Genomic DNA, 24,583 nt, shown 5'->3' with positions numbered 1-24,583 from the left:
GTTCGGAATGGGGTGGAAGGGACATTCTTTACTGCCTTCTCCTTCTGAAAGAACTAAAGTATTGCCTCTTTAACAACCAAATAAAAGTTGATTCAATTCTTTCCTTCCTGCATCCTGTCTTCAGCAATTTTCTCTGGGTGCTGGAGTGCTGGGAACTCTGGTAGGTGAGAGGAGCGGATGGAGTCTGCCTGTCTCAGGTGAAGCACCAGTAGCCCCTGCAGCCCACTCTGGCCAGCTTGGGAAAGACTGCACCCCCATTCAGCTGCCTCCTTCTTCAATTATGTGCTGTCTTTAAAGCTGAATTGACAGAGTTCCTGTCGTGGCTCAGCAGTAACAAACCCAACTAGTATCCATGAGGACATGGGTTGAATCCCTGGCCTTGTTCAGTGGGTTAAGGATCCCGTGTTGCTGCAGCTGTGGTGTAGGGTCATATTCGACTCCTACCCTGGGAACTTCCATATGCTGCACCTGTGGCCATAAAAAGACAAAAGACAAAAGACCAAAAAAAGCTGAACTGATTTCATTGCTCTGGAGTTTACACTTTGGTCTCACTGGCCTCAGTGGCCCCCTGGAGTTCTCTGTTTCTAGGGGAGGGCAAGCACAGGGGTGTGAGGGAGGAGGGCAAGAGCCGAGTGTACAGCCACACCTCAGTCATTGTGACCACATCTCAGTTCCCCTCTCAAGTGTCTTTATAACAAGGAGGCAATAAGGGGATCATCCCTGTCCTACTCACTTCATGGGGATCCCTGTGAGCATTGATTGAGAAAACAGTTGTCCAGTGCTGCACCAACAGGCAGAATCATGCCTGCTCTTCACTGTATGTTATGCAAAGGGCCAATTGGCCAGACTGGAAGCCCTGTGCCCTAGAGCCTTTATAGCCCCTATTTTTAAAAAAACATTTCCACTTCAAGTGTGTGTGTGTGTGTGTGTGTGTGTGTGTGTGTGTATGTCCACACAGTGGGATGGAACAGGCTTGGGCTGTGACCTCAGTCAGACCTAGGGGGGAGTTCCCACTGTGGCATAGTGGGTTAATGATCTGGCTTATCACTGTGGAGGCACTAGTTTGATCCCTAGACTGGTACTAGGGAGTTAAGGATCCAGTGTTGTTGCAACTATGGCAGATTCGATCCCCAGCCCAGGAACTTCCATATGCCATGGGGGTGTCTGAAAAAGAAAAAAAAAAGAGAGAGAGAGAGACAAACCTGGGGCTTGGCTCCCAGCATCGCTCACTGGCTGTTGTGACCCCAGGCAAGTTCCTTCACCTCTCTGAACCTGTTCTCTGATCTATCAGGTGGGAATAGAGTCAAGAGGGCTTCCCCTAAATCCCCCCTGTTAACACTGGTAGTGACAATTCTGCTAGGCTTTTTCAATATATATTAGCAGTACTTAAAAAACAATCAAGAGTTCCCTTGTGGCACAGTGGGTTAGGGACATGACATTGTCACTGCTGTGGCTCTGGTTACTGCTCTGGTGCAAGTTTGATTCCTGGCCTGGGAACTTCCACATGCTGCAGGTGGGGCCAAAAAAAAAAAATCAGAATCATATGCAGAGTTTTGTGGACAATTTTTTTCACCTATTTCTCTATGGTAAGCATTTTCCTGCTTTATCGATCTTGGAGAACTTGATAACTAATAACTGCACAATGCTTTAGGTTATGGATTATTTCCAGTTTTCACCTTTGTAAATGCATGGTGGTAGACATCCTTTTTTTTTCCCCAAGCCATAGGAGTAACCTGAGCCACAGTAGTGACAACACTGAGTCCTTAACTGCTTGGCCACCAGGGAACTTCCAGTAAGGCTTTTCTTTTTTTTTGCTTTTTAGGGTTGAACCTGCAGCATATGGAAGTTCCCAGGCTTGGGGTCGAATAGAAGCCGCAGCTGCTGGCCTACACCGTAGCCACAGCAACGTGGAATCTGAGCCACATCTGCAACCTATACATAGCTCATAGCAGCACCAGATCCTCAACCCACTGAGAGAGGCCAGGGATCAAACCCGCATCCTTACAGATACTAGTTGGGTTCATAACCCACTGATCCATGAGGGAACTCCTTTTTTTAAAAAGGCATTTTAAAATGTAGAAAGTATGGTGGAAGTGTTTCAGAAATTTATTCTCTCATTCAAAGCATTTATTGAAGACTTACTAGATGCCAAGGGCTGAGCCAGGCATGGGTGATACAGCTGTGAAAGTTACATACCCACAGTTGGTTGCCTCAGGGGAGGGATGGCGAGAGAGGCAAGAGACTGGCCAATGAGCACCAGTATGAGAAGGGCTGAGATATGTAAGATCAGGTTGGGAGGGCTAGTGGCTGAGACCTGGGAGTGTGCCCTAGGCTGTGATTCATTCTTCCTGGCTGGTTTCCCACAGATTATAAGCTCTTTTAGGGCAGAGCTAGCCCCAAACTTCCTGGCATCCCAAGAATCCAGTCCCCGCCGGTTTATTTCTATGGGTAAAATAATAGAATTGAGCTGGGGTCTGACCAGATCTATAAGAGTGTTTGTTTCTAATGCCTGCGCCACCTCCACCCCCACCCCCCTTTTTTGACCACCCCGAAGCATATGGACTTCCCAGGCCAGGCAGTTGCAAATTACGCCACAGTTGTGGCAAGTCCAGATCCTTTAACCCACTGTGCCCAACCAGGGATTGAACCTGCATCCTGGTGCTGCAGAGATGCCACCAATCCCATTGTGCTGCAGAGGGAACTTCCTGTGCCACCTTTTAATAGCTATGAGGATTTGGAATTTCACCTCCTCAGGCCTCTGCTCTCTTGTGTATAAAATAGGGTGAGCAATTATTATGTATTGCATTGGGCAAGTACAATGAGCATAAAGTGGTGATGCCCGTCAAGGGCCTGCCTGGCATACTCAGTAAACTCATATGGGGCTCAGTTTTCCCAACTGTTCAGTGGGAGACAGGCTGAGGTCAATGGTTTTCAGACTTAAGCATGCTTGTTAAAAGGTTTTGAGGCCTCACCCTAGAGTTTCTGATTCAGCAGGTCTGGAATGGAGCCTGAGAAATTGCGTTTCTAGCAAGTACCCAGGTGATGTTGATGCTGCTGATCCAGGACTGCACTTAGAAAACCAGTGGTCTAGGAGTTCCCGTCATGGCACTCGTCACAGAAACAAATCCGACTAGGAACCATGAGGTTGCGGATTCCATCCCTGGCCTTGCTCAGTGGGTTAAGGATCCAGCGTTGCCGTAAGCTGTGGTGTAGGTCACAGGTGTGGCTCGAATCTGGCGTTGCTGTGGCTCTGGTGTAGGCCAGCAGCTGTAGCTCCGATTAGACCCCTAGCCTGGGAACCTCCATATGCTGTGAGTTTGGCCCTAAAAAAAATACAAAAAGACAAAAAAAAAAAAAAAAAAAAGAAAGTAAAGAAAACCAATGGTCTAATTGAATACAGCAGTGTGGTCCTGGTCTAATACCTTTGATTCTCTGTCTTCTATACTAGGAAAAACTCATGAGGAGCTCTGAGTTCCCAGATGGTAGGGTTTGTGTCTGATCAACCTCCATAGCTCCAGCATAGGCTTTTATGGGTTGAATTATATCCTGGCCCCCAAAGTTGTAGTCCTAACCTTTGAATGTAATCTTATTTGGAAAGATGGTTTTTGCAGATGTAATCACATTACGATGATGTCATTATGGAGTTCCCGCTGTGGCACAGTGCGTTAAGAACCTGAATGCATCAGCTGGGTTTGAACAAGAGAAGAAATACAGACAGAGACATGAGGGGAGAATGCCTTATGATGATGCAGGCAGAGATGGAAGTGCTATAGCTGTAAGCCAAGGAGTATTAGCAAACCACCAGAAGCTAGGAAGGCAGGTAAGATTCTTCCCTCATTTCAAAGGGAGCATACTGCACACATTTTCATTTTGGACTTCCAGTTTTAAGAACTGCGAGACAATAAACTTCTGCGGTTTGTGCCAGTTTATGGTACTTTGTTGCAGCAGTTGTAGAAAACTAATACAATGAAGTATCTTTTTGTGGGACACCACCAACACAAACCTTTTTCGAATTTTTGTATTTCGCCATAGGCAGTATGGCTTCTCTCTGCCAAATTTGGGGACATTTCCAGGCATGAAATCCATGATTACATTGAACCCTCACCTGTCACCTTTTGACCTTCCCACATTCCCTGGGTGTATTTTATTATCCCTTATATTTCACTTGTCCAATTGGAGGACATGTGACGGCATAAGCGCATGACAAGCTGGGAGAGTCTCATGCCTCTGTTTCCCATCAGTTGTGTCCATGGGGCTGGGTAGGGACCAGGGAAGTCGTGAGAGGGTGTGCCCCCACCCAGTCCTGGAGACAGCACCTAGGGGGATTTACACCCATCATCACTGCATCATTACTGTCAAACTGTGCCCCTTCCCTTACCCATCCCTGGATGGGTTGGGGTGGAGATCTGTGCACATTTTCGTTTTATTTCAGGTAATTATTAACCTGAAGATGCCTCTAGAGTCTGGAAGATAGAGGGGAAGGAATATCCTCATCTCTCTTCAACCCCCTCTCCCCTTCCTGATGGGGTAAGCCCCCTTCCCTGGCACTCATCCCCACAGGGATGGTTCTTTTCAAAAAGTGGAGGGCTTTAAATTCTGCCTTGTTTTTATGTTTTCAGTCCTCCCGACTTGGCCGCTGCTGATTCTCAACCCCCCCCCCCCCCACTCCCTACCCTTCACCTAACTCCTCCCCACGCCAACTTCCTTTAATGCCTCCAGCCTGTTATGGCTTCTCTGCCTCCCAGGGATGACACCTGCTGTTCCTCTGTTTAAAACATTTTTCTGGGTGTTCTGTTGTGGCTCAGCTGTAACAAACCCGACTACTATCCATGAAGACTCAGGTTCCATCCGTGGCCTCTCTCAGTGGGTTAAGGATCTGGCATTGCCGTGAGCTGTGGTGTAGGTCGCAGACAAGGCTCAGATCTGGCATTGCTGTGGCTTTGGCATAGGTGGACAGCTGTGTCTCTGATTGACCCCTAGCCTGGGAACTTCCATATGCCTCAGGTGCAGTCCTAAAAAGACAAAAAACAAACAAACAAACAAAACCCAACCAACCAAACAAACAAAATTCTTCCTTGCCCACACCAGATGAATCAATAGTCCTGGAGATGGGGAGTGGGTGGTGGTCCTCTGCTCACCTCTCAGCTCCCAGCTTCCCTCTGCCTATAGAAGGGACCACATTGTCTAGTGGGTACATGTTTACTGTCCCTCTCCTGTCTTGGGGCAGTGATCTCCCCCAAAACAGAGCCCCAGACTTACTCCTCTTTGTATCTGCAGCCAGAAGAAGCTAGCTCTGCGGTTTGAAACAAGTCCTCAGCGTGGTCTTGTTGCATGAGGGGATGCAAGAAATGAGTGAATAATAATGATCATGATAATCAAAGTTATTGTTCAGGCAGGATTTTTTTGTGAGTCTTGTTCTATGTTGTCAAAATCTCATTAAAGGCTAATAGAACAAACACTGAAGGAGACTCATTTATTCCCAATGCGCAGAGGAACAAACTGAGGATTTGAGAGGGAAAAGAGCAGATCTCACAACAGGTAGGTGGTTAAAATCTAAATCTGCCTGATTTGCAAGCCTAAGTTCCCCCAAACTGCCGAGCGTGCAAAGTCACGCACTGGCACATTACTGCTGCTGGTGCACTGGGAGGAACTGGACCACCATCATCTCCCAGTCTGAACCTTGGCAGCGGACGCCCGGGTACATAGGCGACGCATGCGCAGCTGCGGTAGTGGCGCCCCCTGCGGGCGACGCGCTGGAGACAGCGGCGGCGAAGGGGCCCCCAGTGCGTCTGCGCGTTCTTGGAGGTGCTGGCGGTTCTGGGTAGTAGCTTGGCTGTTATACTGGCGCCGGCGCGACCATGGCGCAGCCGGGGAAGCTGCTCAAGGAGCAGAAGTACGACCGGCAGCTAAGGTGAGCCAGGGCTCACCGACTCGGGCGGGCCAGCGGGTTCCTTCCTTCGGGGCCGGGCCTAAGAGAGCGGGTGGCGCAGTTGGGCCTCCCTCAGGCCTCCCGCCGGGCTGGGCCGGGCGGTGCGGGGCTCGAGGAGCCGGCGCTCCAGGTTCGGGCCTGGGACCCGCGGTGCTTCTCGAGGGCGGGGACTCGCCTTCCCCGAGGGGCGCGCCCGCCCGCGCGCCACGCGGTGTACAGGTTGAGGTGCACGGTCCCAGCTGCAGCGGGGTCGCTGGGACCGCAGCCGGTTCCGCCTCGCAGTGCTCAGGCTCCTCGTTTTGCAGAATCAGGGTATCAGGAACACCCTAGGCCGGCCGCGGGGAGCGGCCCCGAGTGTTGGGTATTGTTCTAAGCCGGCGCTGTCCAATGGAAATGTAATGCTAGTCTCCCGTGAGCCACATATGTAGTTAAATCTTTTCTAGCCACATTAAAAAAAGGAAGAGGAAACAGGTGAAAGTAATTTTAATAATACACGTCATTTAACCCAGTATATTCAAAATATTACCTTTTTAATCCATAATCAATATAATTGAGATGTTTTACATTTTTTTCATTCTGTGCTCGAAGTCCAGCAGTTTACACTTCCAGCACGTCTCAATTTGAAGTAGCCTAATTTCTAGTGCTCAGCAGTCTTATGTGGCTAATGGCTACCTTAATGGACACTGCAGGTCCAAGCTATCTGGCTGTTCTCGGCTACTTCCTCTCCCTTGCCTTTTCTCCTAACACTCCCCATTCCTTATTTACTGAGTATCTTCTATGAGTTAAAGTAGAGGAAGTAACACAAATGTTTGGTCACCCTCCAAGCCAGAAGTTAGAGTATATTTCTAAGGACTCGAACTCCCATTTGTACCTACTGCTTAGTGCTGTTTTAGGGGCTTTGGGCATACAATTTTTTTTTGACTTTTTACTTTGTTATTTTACCCTGCAGCTCTGGCAATGCCAGAATCATTCACCTGCTGCACCAGGCTGGGGATTGAACCCCTGCCTCTGCAGTAACCTGAATTGCTGCAGTTGGATTCTTAACTTACTGTGCCACAGCAGGAACTCATGGACACTCAGTTCTGAGAGCAGCCATTCTTTCTGGTTTATGGATGGGGAAATTAATTGAGTCTTGAGAAATTCAGTACCTTGCCCAGAGTCTCCCATGTACTTGAAACCAGGATGTGAACTCAGGCCCTTCTGACTTTTTCAGAGCTGGCACTGTCTGCTCCCAAGCTTCTGGAGAGAGAAGCAAGGGGGGCAGAGCCGTTGTAACCAATTTGTGTTCTCTTGTAATCGCTTGGAGGCCCTTGTGTTTTGAATGCAGGTAGAACCATACATGACAGAGTTGAGAAGGTACTTCAGATTCCCAAGTAACTGTAACAAGAGAGTTTTTGCTGAGTCCAGTCCATTTAAGGACCAAATTTTACTTTTCGTAGTGATTGGTTTTGAAGTGTCAGGGGACGCAGTCACTAGCAAAGTTGTGCAGCCCTTCTTCCTTAGGCCAGCAAGAGACTAGAGAGGACTGAGTTCTTGTTTGGGCCCTTTCTTTCTTACAATATGTTATCTAGAGATGCACCTGGAGAATTCTCTGAGGTTCACTCTCTACCCGACTATCTATCAGTCAGCTGTGTCAGGTATCTTTTGTGTGCCCTACTTTCATAGAAAAAATCCAGATGTTTCCAGTCTGTCTGGTTCTTCTAGGCTATTGACAGATATTTATGATTTCTTACCCTGGGCAAAACACTGAACCGAGCAGTGGAACTCCAGTAGTGAACATAGGGAGTAGAATGGACAGATGGATGTTCAGCACATAAAAAACCATATGAGGAGTTCCTGTCGTGGCGCAGGGGGAACGAATCCAACTAGGAGCCATGACGTTGCGGCTTTGATTCCTAGCCTCTCTCGGTGGGTTAAAGATCCGGTGTTGCCCTGAACTGTGGTGTAGGTCACAGACGCAGCTTGGATCCCATGTTGCCATGGCTGTGGTGCAGGCTGGCAACTGTAGCTCGGATTGGACCTGTAGCCTGGGAACTTCCATATGCCGTGTGTATGGCCCTAAAAAGCAAAAAAGCCCCCCCCCCCCGCAAAAAAAAAGGCAAATGAGGCAGTTGCAGTTGTGATATGCTCTGGAGGACATACAGGCTACAGAGTAAGAGGGAATCTGCTTTAGATCAGGTGACAGGGAAAGCACATTAAAGTCTGTCAGTCTTCCAGGCTGTGAAATTTTTCTAATGATTTAGGCTCCTCCTTAAATTTCTATACTGACAAGAAAAGATACATTGGTAGTAGGCTTTCAGGGTGAAGGTAACAGGTTGGCCCAGCTGTCATGATGCATGTATGATCATGTACCTTGCCCTGGTAATGATATGCTGGTGTGAAACAGCTTATAACATATGTTTCTAATCCTTATTACATCTTTCCATTAATGTGTGCATTTATTAATTGCTATTAGAATGTTCACTGGGTATTAAATTTTATTTATTTTTGTTTTTTTGTCCTTTTATTGCCGTATCTGCGGCATACGGAAGTTCCCAGGCTAGGGAATCGGAGCTTCAGCTGCCCACCTACACCAGAGCCACAGCAACGCTAGGTGAGACATGGCTGCGACCTACCCCACAGCTCACAGCAGTGCCGGATCCTTAACCCACGAGTGAGGCCAGGGATCGAACCCATGTCCTCATGGATTCTGCTGAGCCACGACGGGAATGCCTGGGTATGTTTTAAAGCACTCCTGTAGAAGTCATTGTGAAGGCTTTTCAGTTTTCCTGGTAAAGCTTTTTTTCACTCTTGAAAATTCATGGTGATAAGTCCTATGTCAAGATCTTAAATACACTAGAGGTGCGGCTGTGGTACAGCGGGATCATGGCATCTCTGCAATGCTGGGATGCAGGTTCAATCCCCAGCCCAGCACAGTGGGTTAAAGGATCTGGTGGTGTCGCAGCTGTGGCATAGGTTCCAACTGTGACTTGGATCTGATCTCTGACCTGGGAACTCCATATGCCATGGGGTGGCCAAAAAAAAAGAAAAAAAAAATTCTGTATCCCTATAACTTAAGGAGAAATTAAATAGAGAACAAAATAGATTTTAAAGCTGAGACACTTCCATTTTTTTTTTTGGTCTTTTTAGGGCTGCACCTGAGGCACATGGAAGTTCCCAGGCTAGGGGTTAGTGGTTGAATTGGAGCTGCAGCCGCTGGCCCACATCACAGCCACAGCAATGTGGGATCCAAGCTGCATCTGTGACCTACACCACAGCTCATGGCAATGCTGGATCCTTAACCCACTGAGCAAGGCCAGGGGTCGAACCCACGTCCTCATAGATACCAGTCAGGTTTGTTACCGCTGAGCCACGACAGGAACTCCAAGGCACTTCTTTATTGTTGATGAATATAAAGATTTTCTGTTCTGTGAGTTACCTGGCATGAAAAGATTAACGGACTAGGAGCTGGAAGACCAAGTTTCTAGTTCTGATTTGACCCCTCTTTAACCAGGCCAGGCATCAACCTGAGTCTTAGGTTAGTCAGCTATATAATCCCCATAACACCTCCAGCTGTTCCTGTCTCACATGTTTACCATGGTTGTCACATCAGTTATTCTATACAGTAATGCTTTAAAGATCAAAGATCACCGTTCAAACAAAAAAGTTGTATTTTTCATGAGAGTTTTTAAAATATTACATTTGTCTTTTTTTTTTTTTCTTTGTAGGTTGTGGGGTGATCATGGGCAAGAGGCTTTAGAATCTGCTCATGTATGCCTAATAAATGCAACAGCCACAGGAACTGAAATTCTTAAAAACTTAGTATTACCAGGTATTATTGTTTTGTTGTTATAAATTTACTTCTTTAAGGTTTTGAGCTGGAACTATGTCTTGACTGATGTTTTGTCTCCCAGGTATTGGTTCATTTACAATTATTGATGGACATCAGGTCAGCGGAGAAGATGCTGGAAATAAGTATGTTCTATTCTTTTCAAATACGTGCATGTTAGGGAAGGCCCTGCACTGTCATAGGAGAGCAAGGCCTAAATCCCATCTTCACCTCCTCAATCAGGGGGACTTGACTTTCAGATGGAAATAATCCCTATGCTTAGGATCATGTCAAGGATGAAATGAGTTAAGATAGGTAAAGTGCTAGCCCAGCATCTGGCAAATAGGCAATTAGTATTTATTGTTGGTATTAAAGCAAAAGGGTAGTCATTATTCCTTTATTTGTGAAATCTGGATACTTCCTTGCATTGATTCCTAGATGTTAGTATATAATTAACAACAATTGTATTTTTGGATTATAAGAATAATAAGAGCCATGTTTTATTTGTGGTGTCTTTTAAATTTAGTCCAGGTATATCTCTCCTTATACTATGCTGTCTCTATAGAAATGCTCTTTTAAAGATGGCCTGTATGTTGTCTATTAAAGATCACATTTAGACTTTCAGGGTATTCCCAAATGTGGCTTTCAAGCTTACCTACCTTTCCAGGGACTTGAAGTCTGGGATTTCTCATTATATTTGTCAGTAAACAACAGCAATGATTAAATACAAGGGAAATAAAAATTTAGTTCATATTGAGCTTTGTTATCTTTTCTTTGGGTGGTAGTATAAATTTCACTGTCCATAACACAGCCCTTTAATTGGTACTTATAAAGAAAAAGTCCTTTTATCTTTGCTTACCTGGTTGGTTTGAGTGGGCTATAATAAGAATAAGGTTTCTTTTTCTTATGGAGCCACAGAGCTTGTGCTCCCATGGTACCCTGACTCTGATCAGCAGCCTCAGATCTGGGTCTTGGGACATGATGAGAGTGTATGTGAGAGGAAGCCTGAATAAATCCGTTATAGTTACCTGCAAAAGCAGACTGTTCAGTACAGCATGTCCCAAGTGTAATCTTTGGTAATCTTTGGTTCTTGGGAATGTTAATAGTTGTTAAATGGGCAGATGGATTCTATGGTCAAATGAGTTTGGGAAATGGGTCAAATGAAGTTAAATATTTCTTTAATATAAGGCTTTAATATCATGTGTATCATGTATATTACGAATTTCCAAAACTATGAATGAAATGCACTTGGAATTGCAAATAACCTTTCTTTTATAGTCAGAGAAGCCACTGAAATTTTTTTTATTCTATTTTAGTTTTTTCCTTCAGAGAAGCAGTATTGGCAAGGTAAAAAGTCAGTTTTTTATGGAATATAGTTATATTTGAACATCTAGCAATTCCGCTATGTTTTGATTAAAAAAACTTTTAAAAAGCTTATTCTTTCTCTGAAAAAAAAGTTATCTCATTTTTGTCTGATCTTGTAAATCTTTATATGCTTGGTAGCTTAAGAACTTATAAGTACTCTTTGTGGTTTGTTTGTCTGTTTTTTGGTTGTTCCCCGGGTATGCAGAAGTTTTGGGGCCAGGGATGGAACCCATGCCACAAGCAATGACCTGAGCTGCTTCAGTGACAACACCAGATCCTTAACCCAAGACCTCACAAGAGAGCTCCCTATTTGTGTTTTTATACTGAATCTTGCATTAAAGCTAAGTCTTGGGAGTTCCCTAGTGGCACAGTAGATTAAGGATCCCGAGTTGCCGCTGCTGTGGTATGGGTCGATCCCTGGCCTAGGAACTTCCACACGCCGTGGGCATGCCCCCCTCCAAAAGCTCAGTCTTAAGGGATATTAATGTTCATAGTTTGGAGTATTTTGGTTAGCAAGATTTTTAACCAAGAATTAGTCAAAATGTCTCTTATTTTTGTATTTTATATTAAAAAAATCTTATAAAGTCATATTAATCGACTTAGTGTAATATTTTGAATGGAAATGACTGTTTCTTTAATGATTGACCTCTCTTGTATAGGATCTTAGATGTGGGAGGTTAGAGTGAGTTTAAATTTGACTCAGAACATGTCTGCCTACTACCCAGGGTTTCCTGGTTATTTGCCTTATCAGAATAGTAGAGTTCAAGTAATGCAGTCATTTCAGAATTCTGAATAATAATGGTTTAGATCTGTTTTAAAAATTTTTTTTGTTTGTTTTACTTTTTAGGGCCATACCTGCAGCTTATAGAGAAAGTTCCCTGGCTAGGGGTTGAATCAGAGCTGCAGCTGCCCGCTTGTGCCATAGCAACGTGGGATGAAAACTGTGTCTGCAACCTACACCACAGCTTAGAGCAAGGCCAGATCCTTAACCCACTGAGCGGGACCAGGGATTGAACCCATGTCCTCATGGATACTAGTCGGGCTCATTTCAGCTGAGCCACAATGGGAACTCCGGTTTAGCTGTTTTAAGTAATATTCTCGTTTAGTCTCACTAACGCTATGATAAGCAGAGTTGTCATATCTATACATGGAATTTGGATTGTTTTATACTGTGTTTGCCTAGCTTGTAAATTAGCGGGTTACAATTCAACCAAGTTTTTTCTAATTCAAGTCAAATGCTTTGTTTTTCAAAAGAACCGAGCTCAAGCTGCCATGGAATTCTTACAAGAACTGAATAACGATGTCTCTGGGAGTTTTGTGGAAGAGGTATATATGTATACACATTATTATCTTTGTGCAGAAATATAATTTTCAGTAATTCAGAGCCCTAGGGATTTAGAATTTTGAATCTTTATATATTTATGTTGAAAGTTGAATTATTTTAACATTTTGTCTAACATGTTGCCTCACTTGTTCTAAACTAGCTTAACTGTTTCTGTCATGTTTAATATGATTGTGAAATTGTTGGATTTTTTTTCCCCTGTTTAGAGTCCAGAAAACCTTCTAGACAATGATCCTTCATTTTTCTGTAGGTTTACCATTGTGGTTGCAACTCAACTTCCTGAAAGGTAAATTTAAAGTTAATTTGTTTTTATTTTAATCACTTATTAGATTTGCATAGTTTTGTTTTCTCTCTGGACTCTATGGTCTTTAAAATTCTTAAACACAATAGAAATCTTTAATAAGCCGTTGTAACTCCAGCATTGAAAAGATAGGGAAGAGAAAAATACAGAGATGTGAAACTTTTAAAAAATATATTTAAAACAGTTAACTTGAACAGTGTTTTTTTTTTTTTTTTTTAAGTAAAAAAAACCTGGTTAGAATTATGGAGAGCATTTTGGGGTGTATACAAATATAAGCATTTTCTTCTTTGTTATGGAAATGTTTAGGAAGTGTCTTTCAGTAACATCCTCCCTAATGAAAAGACAAGGAAGGCTTAGAGTTCCCGCTGTGGTGCTGTGGGTTTAGGATCCAGTGTTGTTGCAGCTGTGGTGTAGGTTGCAGCTGTGGCTTGGATTCAGTCCCTGGTCCAGGAACTTCCATATGCTACAGATTCAGCCAAAAAAAAAAAAAAGAAAAAGACAAGGCTTTCATATCCCTCTAGTACAAAAAATATACTTGCTTTGAGATTGCAGCCTTGCTTTTCAGCATATCTTTGGCTTATGTAAATGCAATAGATGTATCTTTGCATTTATTATTTAGTAAGAAAGTTGCGTTATTTTAAGGCATTTTCATGTTTGGCACATACTCATTTGCTCATGTTCTTATCTACTGTGCCTTTTTTTACAGTACATTACTACGTTTAGCAGATGTCCTCTGGAATTCCCAAATACCTCTTTTGATCTGTAGGACATATGGACTAGTTGGTTATATGAGAATCATTATAAAAGAACATCCAGGTAAAATTGTTGCATGTATGGGGCTTTATTGGTTGCTTTAGCCATAATTTTAGGAACTTGACAATTTGGAAATCAGTTTTAAATCACAGAGTAAATTTATAGCAGTACAGCTCTGGTTACAGGTTCAGAGTGGCAATCAGAATCAGTAGGCTTTGGAGTTCCTGTTGTGGCGCAGTGGTTAACGAATCTGACTAGGAACCATGAGGTTGCAGGTTCGATCCCTGCCCTTGCTCAGTGGGTTAAGGATCTGGCGTTGTCGTGAGCTGTGGTATAGGTCGCAGACGTGGCTCAGATCTTGCGTTGCTGTGGCTCTGGCATAGGCTGGCAGCTACATCTCCGATTCGACCCCTAGCCTGGGAACCTCCATATGCCGTGGGAGCGGCCCAAGAAATAGCAAAAAGACAAAAAAAAAAAAAAAAAAAAGAATCAGTAGGCTTTAATCTTAATATTTCCTTTCCTTAGCATTACAGAAGCATACAAAGCAGGAGATATAACTATAGCTTCATCTTATTAGGAGACCCAGCAGCTATACAAGTACCCAGCCTTTTTTGCCTCCTAACCATATAGGGCATGTATGGCTGCCATAGGTGAGAGCCAAGGTATGTGGTCACACTGGCACAGAGAGGTCATGCCACCTTTTCCTCACCAGTTTTCTGTTCCATTCCTATACAAGCCTTAGGCTCCCAATTTAGGTATAATTCCACACAACAAGCAAGGCATTTACTTAACTACTGTTCCAAGGAAACAGTGTTATAGAAGACTGAAGTCATTGATAGTCAGGCTTGCATCAGCTTAGGTCCTTTTACTTATAAAATTTTAATATTAAATCATCATAAAATTTTCATTCAGTACTCATGCATTGCTCTGAGCCAAGTACTCTGCTAGTGCAATGATAGTCACTGGCATTGGTAGCATCACTGAAGAGTGGTATCTGCTTGGGCAGATGAGGATGAGCTTTTGGCAGTGGTGCAAGGTCATTTAAGAGTTGTTAAGTAGGAGAGTGACAGGGTAATAAGCATTTTGGTGGTGTGGACTTTTTCTTTTTTGCTTTTTAGGACCACACCTGAGGCATATGGGAGTTCCCAGGCTAGGGGTCGAATCGGAGCTGTAGCTGCCAGCCACAGCCACAGCCACAGCAACTCGGGATCTGAGCCTGTCTGTGACCTATACCACAGCTCACAGCAACACCGGATCCCCAACCCACTGAGTGAGACCAGAGATTGAACCTGCATCCTCATGGATACTAATCAGTTTGTTTCTGCTGCACCACAACAGTAACTCCTTTTTTTTTTTGGCCATGCCTGTGACATGCAAAAGTTCCCATGCCAGGGAGCCAACTGATGCCACAACAGGAACAATGCTGGATCCTCAACTCTCTAGGCCATCAAGGAACTCCTAAGCATTTATTTTAAATGATTACTTTGAAGCCCAATTGAAGAATGCATGGATTCGAAAAGGCAAATATTGGAGGCAAAGGTTGTTTTTAGGAGATTTTCAGTGGTCTAGGTGAGAGTCCCTAACTGAGGGCAGATGTTACAAGGATGTGGAAGAGGTGGTAGATGGTAACGAAGATTAACATTGCTAGCTGTGTGTCTGCTTTTATGTGCATTATTTCATTTAATCTTCCCCAATCCTTATAAAGTAGATACTCTTTATCTGCTTTTTATAAGAATGTTGAGGCACAGAGAGATTAAGTTATTTTCCTAAGGTCACACAGCTAACAATTGATAGAACTGAGCCTAGCTTAAACACTTATTGAAATTACACTTTCCCATATTCCCTTATGTGGAGAGCTGTATTCGAAGTGACATCAGAATGTGGGGAGTGACTGATAGGGCCAAGGAAGCTTGAAGTCAAGGATGACCATCACATTTCTAGGGAAGAGGTCTTAGGTAGGTGGTGATGCTGTCTATTGAAGACCACAGAAGGAGGAAGGGTAGGTTGTTAGGTGCTATCTGAATATGTATTTTTACCTGTTTTGATCTTTTTCAATTTTGATCTTCTTCAATTGTATTAACAAGAAACTAATGCACTGAAGGAATCTTGGTTTTACTTTTATTGAAACTGTAGTCCTCTTATGATTTGTGCATTTAGTAAAATGTAAATTCATGTATATATTTACACTTAACTAAGTAAACAAAACAAAGTGAAAAATGTGTAGGCCCTATGCCCATTTAAAATTACTTACTTCCTGGAGTTCCTGCTGTGGTGCAGTAGGTTAATGATCCGACTTGTCCCTGTGGAGGTATAGGTTCGATCCCCAGGCCCGGCGTAGTTGGTTAAGCATCCAGAATTGCTGCATATGTCACAGCTCCAGCTCAGATTCGATCCCTGGCTCGGTAACTTCCATATGCCACAGGAACACCTGAAAAAGAAAAATAAATAAATAAAATAAAATTACATATTTCTTAGGTTCTTATAATGCAGTATATTACCAGCAGTATCACTAAAGAAGTAAGTTTATCTTTTGGGATTATTTATTTCACAGTAATTGAATCTCATCCAGATAATGCATTAGAGGATCTTCGACTGGATAAGCCATTTCCTGAACTGAGAGAGCATTTTCAGTCTTATGATTTGGATCGTATGGAAAAAAAGGTTGGTAGTATATGTGACCTTCCATTTATAGGTAGATTTAAAACCTTTTTTTTTTTTTTTTTTTTTTTTTGTATTTTTGCTATTTCTTTGGGCCGCTCCCGCGGCATATGGAGGTTCCCAGGCTAGGGGTCGAATTGGAGCTGTAGCCCCTGGCCTATGCCAGAGCCACAGCAACGCGGGATCCGAGCCACGTCTGCAACCTACACCACAGCTCACGGCAACGCCAGATCGTTAACCCGCTGAGCAGGGGCAGGGATCGAACCCACAACCTCATGGTTCCTAGTCAGATTCATTAACCACTGCGCCACGAAGAGAACTCCTTAAACCCTTTTTTTAAAATATATATTTTTGAATTAAAAAGTGAGGAAATAGGGAGTTCCCGTCTTGGCACAGTGGAAGTGAATCCGACTAGGAAGCGGGAGGTTGCGGGATCGATCCCTGGCCTCACTTAGTGGGTTAAGGATCCCGCATTCCCGTAAGCTGTTGGTGTATGTCGCAGACATGGCTTGGATCTGGCATTGCTGTAGCTCTGGTGTAAGCCAGCACCAACAACTCTGATTAGACCCCTAGCCTGGGAACCTCCATATGCCACGGGTGTGGCCCTAAAAAGACAGAAGACAAAAGAAAAAAAGTGAGGAAATACTATAAATCTTCATATTCCTGTCATCCAGGTTCCATAGTAACGACATTATACCTAATTTGTTTTAAATATATCTATTTTTTTCCCCCAAATTTAAAAACCTTTTTGCTTTTTTAGGGCTGCACCTGAGGCATGTGGAGGTTCCCAGACTAGGGTTCTAATCAGAACTGTAGCCGCTGGCCTACACCACAGTCACAGCAACATGGGATCCGAGCCATGTCTGCAACCTATGCCACAGCTCATGGCTTAACCCACTGAGCGAGGCCAGGGATCAAACCTGCAACCTCATGGATGCTAGTCAGATTCGTTTCCACTGAGCCATGATGGGAACTCCCTAAAAACCTTTTTTATTGAAGAAAATTACATTAGCTGAACATAACCTGTGTGATCAACACCCAGGTCAAGAAATTGGACATTAACATATGTTAACCCAGAAGCCCTCTTCATGGCCCTTTCCTAAATAAATATATGTACTTTTAAAAATAGTTTGAATTTAGGTGGGTGTTTGTTGAAATTGACTCCTTTTGAAACTTACTTGTGTTTGAGAATTACCAAGGCAACCACATATTTTGTTTTAGAAATCATGATATTTATAGCAGACCATACACTTTAAGGAGTATAAATACATTTTCCTACCTACATGTTAATTAAAATTCAGGTATTTGGTTCATCAGAAAACATAGAAATGATCCTTTTTCCTTATTGTAGGATTTATATCTGAAATAAAAATGTTTGAGCTTGGAGTTCCTGTCGTGGCACAGCGGAATGAATCCAGCTAGGAACCATGAGGTTGCAGGTTTGATCCCTGGCCTCACTCAGTGGGTTAAGGATCTGGCATTGCCATGAGCCATGGTGTAGGTTGTAGACTCAGCTTGGATCCCAAGTGGCTGTGGTGTAGGCCTGCAGCTGTAGCTCTGATTCAATCCCTAGCCTGGGAACCTCCATATTGCCGCGTATGTGGCCCTAAAAAGGAAAAAAAAAAAAAATAAATAAATAAATAAATAAATAGATATATATATATATATATATATATATATATATATAGTTGACTTTAATTTTTTGGTAGCAGTCTCTGAGACTGGTTTATTAATGGTAAAATGGAGACAGTCGTTATCCTGACATGACAGTCATAGACATACCTGCCATATTAAGAGTAAATTGAACAGTGCCTCTAAAACAGTGCCGGATCCTTAACCCACTGAGCAAGGCCAGGGATGGAATCCGCAATCTCATGGTTCCTAGTCGGATTCGTTAACCACTGAGCCACAACGGGAACTCCAAAGCAGTTTTTTATTCACCCAGTTAATTTCCTTCTGTTCGTTATTCCACATATATTGAGGGATGTAAATATTTCTGAATAAATATTGTTGAATTTGTTGAAAATGATATGGTATCATGAAGAATAAATGTTAATGATATTGATATTTCCTTTGGTTTTATTTAACCGAATTGAATAAATATTGTTGAATTTGTTGAAAATGATATTGTATAGTGAAGAATAAATGTTAACTATGTTGATATTTTCTTTGGCTGTTTTATTTTTAGGATCATAGCCACACTCCATGGATTGTGATCGTTGCTAAATATCTAGCACAGTGGTATAGTGAAGTATGTCCTTTCTTAAAAAAATAAATTTGTACGTGACTATATTTTTTCAATTTATTACAAAGGATTTCATTGGAGGGGGAGGAGGTTGATTTTTTTCCCTTGCTAATGAAATCTCATGTGGGTGGGAGGTTGGGGGAATCTTTGGGCTCTCAGTTTTCATATTTTGAGTTTTTCTAACTGGTTTAAAAAAATTTTAACCCAATTTAGACAAATGGACGAATACCTAAAACGTATAAAGAAAAAGAAGACTTCAGAGATTTGATTAGGCAAGGTAATATGGGATGTGATTAAATGTTGTATAAAGCTTGAAAAGCAGATTGCTTGAGGTTAATGGCTGTTGGATTTCTGACAACACCTTTGTTAGTGATGCCATCTTGAGCTTTTATTTTCCTTATGGGAGGTTAAGGAGCCACTCCTTGTATAGTTTTAAGAATAACAAACAAACAAACAAAAAACAAAAAAGAAAGAAAGAAAAAGGAATTCCTGTCGTGGCGCAGTGGAAATGAATCCAACTAGGAACCACGGTGTTGTGGGTTTGATCCCTGGACTTGCTTGGTGGGTTAAGAATATGGCGTCACCGTGAGCTGTGGTGCAGGTTGCAGGCACAGCTCAGATCCTGTGTTGCTGTAGCTGTGGTATAGGCTGGCAGCTGTTGCTCTGATTGGACCCCTCGCCTGGGAACCTCTATATACAACCTCAATATACCATATACAACCCTAAAAAAAAAAAAAAAAGAGTAACCAGTGATTAGCTGTGTTTCTTCTTAAGGTTCAACATCCAGTCCTTCCTTCAGAATCTGATAAGGTTATATACATAATGTTGGGAGGAGAGGGAGTGTGAAAAGAAAGGGGCTGTTGTTTGCTAATCAATTTCTATTTTAATAGGAATTTTAAAGAATGAAAATGGGACTCCAGAAGATGAAGAGAATTTTGAAGAAGCTATTAAAAATGTGAACACAGCACTAAATACAACTCAGGTATTTAGAGCTGCTGAGGTATTCACATATGAAAGGTGTTTGTTGAAGTCCTCATAGGTGAAATGGTTGATTTTAGATTTAAAGTTAATATTTTTCAAATTGCGTAGTTGGGGAGTTCCCATCGTGGCTCAGTGGTTAACGAATCTGACAGGAACCATGAGGTTGCGGGTTCGATCCCTCGCCTTGCTCAGTGGGTTAAGGATCTGGCGTTGCCGTGAGCTGTGGTGTAGGTTGCAGACTCGGCTCGGATCCCGTGTTGCTGTGGCTCCGGTGTAGGCTGGTGGCTACAGCTCCTATTCGACCCCTAGCCTGGGAACCTCCATATGCCACAGAAGTGGCCCAGGAAATGGCAAAAAGACAGAAAAAAAAATTGTGTAGTTGGTTAGAAATTAATATCTATGAAATGGCTTGAATCTTATTTTAATAAGACTCTGTACTGTCCTTGTTAAAATGGAGGTCAGTGCTTCCTCATGTAATAGTGATGCAGTGATTTATATAATTGAAGTACATGATTTGTAAATAGTTAATAGTTTGCGGGTAGGAATTATATAATGAGGGTGATATTTTGCTGCTCCAAAATAGTGTTGCCAGAAAAGTTAAATCTACCCTGCATTTGCTTTTGAAAGTAGTTATTTGGGTATATTGGAAGATGTTCTTAATGACATTGTGTACTTTAAAACATACTTGGATAGTAACTCAATTTAGATGCCCTTTGTTTTGTTTTGTTCTTAAAGTCTGGCCAGTGAGTTTTGGGGGAAACTTTAGAATAATAGAACTGGTAGTTTAAGTTAGACTCTTCTTATAATTTAAAACAGCAGAGTTCCCACTGTGGTGCAGTGGATATTGTCTCTGTGGCAGCACACAGCTTGGATTCCTGTCCCAGTGCAGAGAGTTAAGGACCCAGCATTGCCTCATCTGTGGCACATTTGTGGCTCAGATTTGATTCTCTAGCCCAGGAACTTCCTTATGCCGCTGGTGTTCCAATAAAAGAAACAGCAAAAAATTTTGCTTTTCAAGTTAGGAAAGCACTTAAGCTGTTATTGCAAACTTCTTGGAGTTGATGAGGTAGTATTGCTACGTTATTAAAAGTGTGTGCTCCAGGGTTCCTGCTGTTCAGTGGGTTAAGGATCTGGCATTGTCTCTGTGGTGGTGGCTTAGGTCACAGCTGCAGCTGGGATTCCAGTCTCTGGCCTGGGAACTTCCATATGCTGTGGGTGTGACCAAAAAAAAAAAGTCTGTGCTCTGCAACCTGTACTCACACAGTTTTCTGGGGTCATGAAAATTTTCTATGTTTCATTTGAAGTGATGATTGAAAGTATACATATAGTTATCAAAACACATTAAATTGTACATAAAGCTTTGTGCATTTCACTGAATGTGAAATTCATTCCAATTAAAAAAAAATTAAACCATGTGTTCTCATGGTTGGGATACAGTGAACTAAGGAAACAGATAAATGTACCAGCTGCTGTGAAAAAAATTAGAGCAGAACAACAGAGTTAAGTATGATGGGGGAGGGGTCTGGGATCAGAAGGGGCCAGGGAGACTCTCAAAAGAGATGTGTTTAAGCAGAAACCTCCGTGAATGGACATGCAGAGATCTGGAGGATGCACATGTGCAGAGGCCCAGAAGTGAAACGACACTTGGCATTTCTCAAGGATTGGTATGAAAGCCAGTGTGATTGGAGTGATGCGAACAAGGGGGAAAGTGGTAGAGGAATTTAAGTTTGGAGAGGCAGAAGGGCCCAATCCTAAAAGCCTTGCAGGCCACTGAAGTGTTTTGAGCAGGGCAATGCAGTGACCTCATTTATATTTCTAGAAAAACTATTTTGGCTCTTGTGAGGAGAAAAGACTCTAGGGGACTGGGAGTGGAATCAGAGAGAACAGTTAGGAGTTACCGGTGAGAAATTTCTTTTTTCCGCACAACAAGAGAAACAAAACCTCCAATTTCAGTAGTTTATCTCATGTGCGTCAGAGTGGCTGTCTCTTTCAGCAGTGTCTAACTAAAATTAAGTGTTGCAGATTTTTGACAAAATGAAAAAACATGAAGGACTGCAAATCTAGCTTGGTATTAATGTCTGTAATCTTTGTTCTGTCTTCAGATATAACTAATAAGATTTACTTAGGCTCCTCTTTCCTCCATTTATGATGTAAGAGAATAGGTCAGTCTTTAATGCTAACAGCAATGGGCAGGAGGGGACTTTCATCCATTGACTCTTTCCTCAGCAAAGGTCCATCTGAGTAAAAGTGGAAACAAATTACAAGTTTGTACTTGAATCGATTTGGGAAATTGCAGTGAAAATACAGGTGGGCAAATTCTTAGTGTGAGTAAATGTTTTGTGTTCCTTTGTTAGATCCCAAGCAGTATTGAAGATATATTTAATGATGATCGCTGCGTAAATATCACCAAACAGGTAACAACAACAAAAAAAGTAAAAATAATGCCACCTTAACCTTCAGGTCAAATGCCACTTCATATTCATTTTTTTTTTTCTTCTTTCAGACTCCGACGTTTTGGATTTTAGCTCGTGCCTTAAAGGAATTTGTGGCCAAAGAGGGTCAAGGAAATTTACCTGTTCGAGGCACAATTCCTGATATGATTGCAGATTCAGGCAAATATATAAAACTGCAAAATGTGTGAGTCAGCTCTTTGCAAACTATGTAACAGAAAAATTAAACTGTTTCTATTAGAGGTGAACATAATTTTTATCAGTCTACCAGAAATCAAGAGGAAGTCTGTTATAATTGCATTGCTTTAAAAACAAGGTAAAAAACTTAGGGGGCAGAATTTAAAAAAAAATTTTATTTTCTTTTTTGCCATTTCTTGGGCCGCTCCCGCGGCATATGGGAGGTTCCCAGGCTAGGGGTCTAATTGGAGCTGTAGCCACCGGCCTACACCAGAGCCACAGCAACTCGGGATCCAAGCTGTGTCTGCGACCTACACCACAGCTCACAGCAACGCCGGATCCTTAACCCACTGAGCAAGGCCAGGGATCGAACCCGAAACCTCATGGTTCCCAGTCGGATTCGTCAACCACTGCGCCACAATGGGAACTCCCCAAAATTTTATTTTTTAGAATAGTTTTACATTCATAGCAAAATTGGGCAGAAAGTGCAGAGAGTTCCCATATACTCCTGGAGGTCAGATTTTTTTTCTTTCCTCATTCGAGATAAAACCTAACATTTGAGATCTCGTCATGGCTCAGCGGTAATGAACCCAACTAGTATCCATGAGTACAAGGGTTCATTCCCTGGCGTCACTCAGTGGGTTAAGGATCCGGCACTGCCGTGAGCTGTGGTGTAAATCGCAAATGTGGCTCAGATCTGGGTGGCTGTGGTTGTGGCGTAGACGGGCAGCTGCTGCTCCAATTCCACCCTAGGCCTGGGAACTTCTATAGGCCATGGGTGTGCCCTAAAAAAAGACCAAAAAACAAAAATAAAAAACCACTAACATTTGAGCACTTAAGTCTGTGTTGTGAACTGTTCTGTGTATTACCTAATTTAATATTCACCATAGCCCTATGATAGAGATACTGTTATTGTCCCAGCTTTACAGGTGAGAAAACAGGCATAGAAAAGGTAATTTATTCAGGGTCAGACAGCTGGCAAATGACAGAACTAAGATTTGAATCATGAAACCCAGCTCTGTACTCTTAACCATGACCCTATACTGTCTTTCATCTGTAACTTAAAACTTTGAAGCCTTTAGTTTAGATGAGTTTTTTATCATTAATGTTTCATAATTTAAAGAGTTCATGACGATAGGTAGACACCTGCTATCCAGGTATCATTAGCTCGAACCCAGATAGACTGTCATAAGGATGAGTCTCAATGGATGTTACCCTTGTGTAGTTCGGGCATGGTGCTAATGAATCCAGGTCCATTGGCTTGGTTTCTTCAAGGCCCAGATAGTGTCACACAGAGGATCTCTGTTTCCTAGACATATTGCACTCTTCACCTCAGCCATTCTCTAACAAAAAATCTTTGTTAATCTAGCCTAAAAGTTCAGCTACTTAAAACTTGGGAAAAGTCAATTGAGGAAAGACCTGTGACCTCATGTTAGAGGTAGTCAAATCAATTCTAAAGGGTGAAAGTGTAAATAGGAAAGTTTCATATAAATTTGTAGATGGACAGTTTTGAAGTATTTAACTTTCCTTGGGCTTGACTTCAAGGAGATTAAATAATCACATTTTTTTGTAACATACTTTTTTTAGGTCCTCTGTCAGAGAAGCAAGGATCATGGATCCCTCTAGGAGGACAGTTTTGAAGTTAGGTGCTATTAATTATATAGGGAGCTCAGGTATTAGGTGAGTCTAAGAATCCATCACCAACCACTAACATATGCTGCTGGTAACATTTCCATAGCATTTTCACATTTCATATATTGCTAAATCAGTATTTTTTCATGAAAAAGACCTTTTTTGTTTCACGGTGATACTTAAATTTGGTAATTAAAAAATTTTTTGAGCATTCCGCAGTAGTCTGGTAGTTAGGATTTAGTGCCTTCACCACTGTGCCCCAGGTTCAATCCTTGGTTGAGAACTGAGATCCCACACCAAGCTGTTGCATGCCATGGCCCCCCAAAATATATTTTTTTAATTAAAAAATTTTTTTGGAATTTCCATTGTGACACAGCAGGTTAAGGGCCTGGTGTTGTCTCTGTAGCAGCTTGGATAGCTGCTGAGGTGCAGGTTTGATCCCTAGCTTAGCATGGTGGGTTAAAGATCCAGCATTGCTGCAGCTGTGGTAGAGGTTGCAGCTGCAGCTCAGATTTAGTCCCTGGCCTGGGAACTTCCATAAGCTGCGAGTGCAGCCAAAAAAATTTTTTTTAAGTTTGTTAAGTTTTTATTGTTCTTTTCTAGTTACCGTGAAAAAGCAAAGAAAGATGCTGCTGCGGTGGGTAATCATGTTGCCAAATTGCTGCAGTCAATAGGCCAGGTAAGGCGCTGGGCCACTATCTTTGTACAGCTCTATATAGGCTGGTATATATAGCCTGTACAGCTCTATATAGGCCTGATTGTGTTGCATAATTGCAGCCAGAAAAGACTTTGAGAGAGGTGGTGCCACTGGCTCAGAGCTGCTTCAGAGGGCTCTCTCGATTGCCTAAAGAGCAGGCCTGTCATAAGGAAACAAGGTGTTTTCACAGTGCTTTCCCAGCTCTTGGAGAAACCCTCCCTGGATAACAGTGATTGGCCATGTGC

The 24,583-nt window shown here is 42.6% G+C and overlaps 2 protein-coding genes across 16 annotated transcripts in view; both read left to right on the top strand.

Moving 5' to 3' along the window:
• The window catches only part of TK2 (thymidine kinase 2), a 1,024,677-nt gene that overhangs the window by 706,112 nt on the left and 293,982 nt on the right, over positions 1-24,583 (top strand). The gene's annotated exons all lie outside the window — the stretch shown is intronic.
• The window catches only part of NAE1 (NEDD8 activating enzyme E1 subunit 1), a 28,675-nt gene continuing 9,923 nt past the window's right edge, over positions 5,832-24,583 (top strand). For 9 of the 15 annotated variants that reach the window (XR_014805746.1, XR_014805747.1, XR_014805751.1 and 6 more), the window contains exons 1-14: positions 5,832-5,911; positions 9,637-9,740; positions 9,823-9,883; positions 11,054-11,084; positions 12,357-12,428; positions 12,651-12,730; positions 13,452-13,561; positions 16,050-16,159; positions 18,345-18,407; positions 18,615-18,678; positions 19,292-19,383; positions 21,737-21,796; positions 21,886-22,019; positions 24,245-24,320. Coding sequence is in view for 2 of the 15 variants with exons in the window: in XM_021094010.2 (XP_020949669.1) it covers positions 5,859-5,911; positions 9,637-9,740; positions 9,823-9,883; positions 11,054-11,084; positions 12,357-12,428; positions 12,651-12,730; positions 13,452-13,561; positions 16,050-16,159; positions 18,345-18,407; positions 18,615-18,678; positions 19,292-19,383; positions 21,737-21,796; positions 21,886-22,019; positions 24,245-24,320 (1,110 nt within the window). In the remaining 13 variants the exon portion in view is untranslated. Of the gene's footprint in view, positions 5,912-9,636; positions 9,741-9,822; positions 9,884-11,053; positions 11,085-12,356; positions 12,429-12,650; positions 12,731-13,451; positions 13,562-16,049; positions 16,160-18,344; positions 18,408-18,614; positions 18,679-19,291; positions 19,384-21,736; positions 21,797-21,885; positions 22,310-22,675; positions 24,321-24,583 lie in introns of all 15 variants that reach the window. The other 6 variants (XR_014805755.1, XR_014805753.1, XR_014805754.1 and 3 more) reach the window with 2 other exon arrangements.

This window comes from Sus scrofa, chromosome 6 (assembly GCF_054392235.1).
Source record: "Sus scrofa isolate SSC_HxYL_T2T_F1_AM1 chromosome 6, Sscrofa_HxYL_maternal_Yorkshire_Landrace_v2.0, whole genome shotgun sequence".
NCBI lineage: Eukaryota > Metazoa > Chordata > Mammalia > Artiodactyla > Suidae > Sus > Sus scrofa.
The sequence above is the reverse complement of the archived record's forward strand: the minus strand, read 5'-3'. Positions and strand labels throughout refer to the sequence as shown.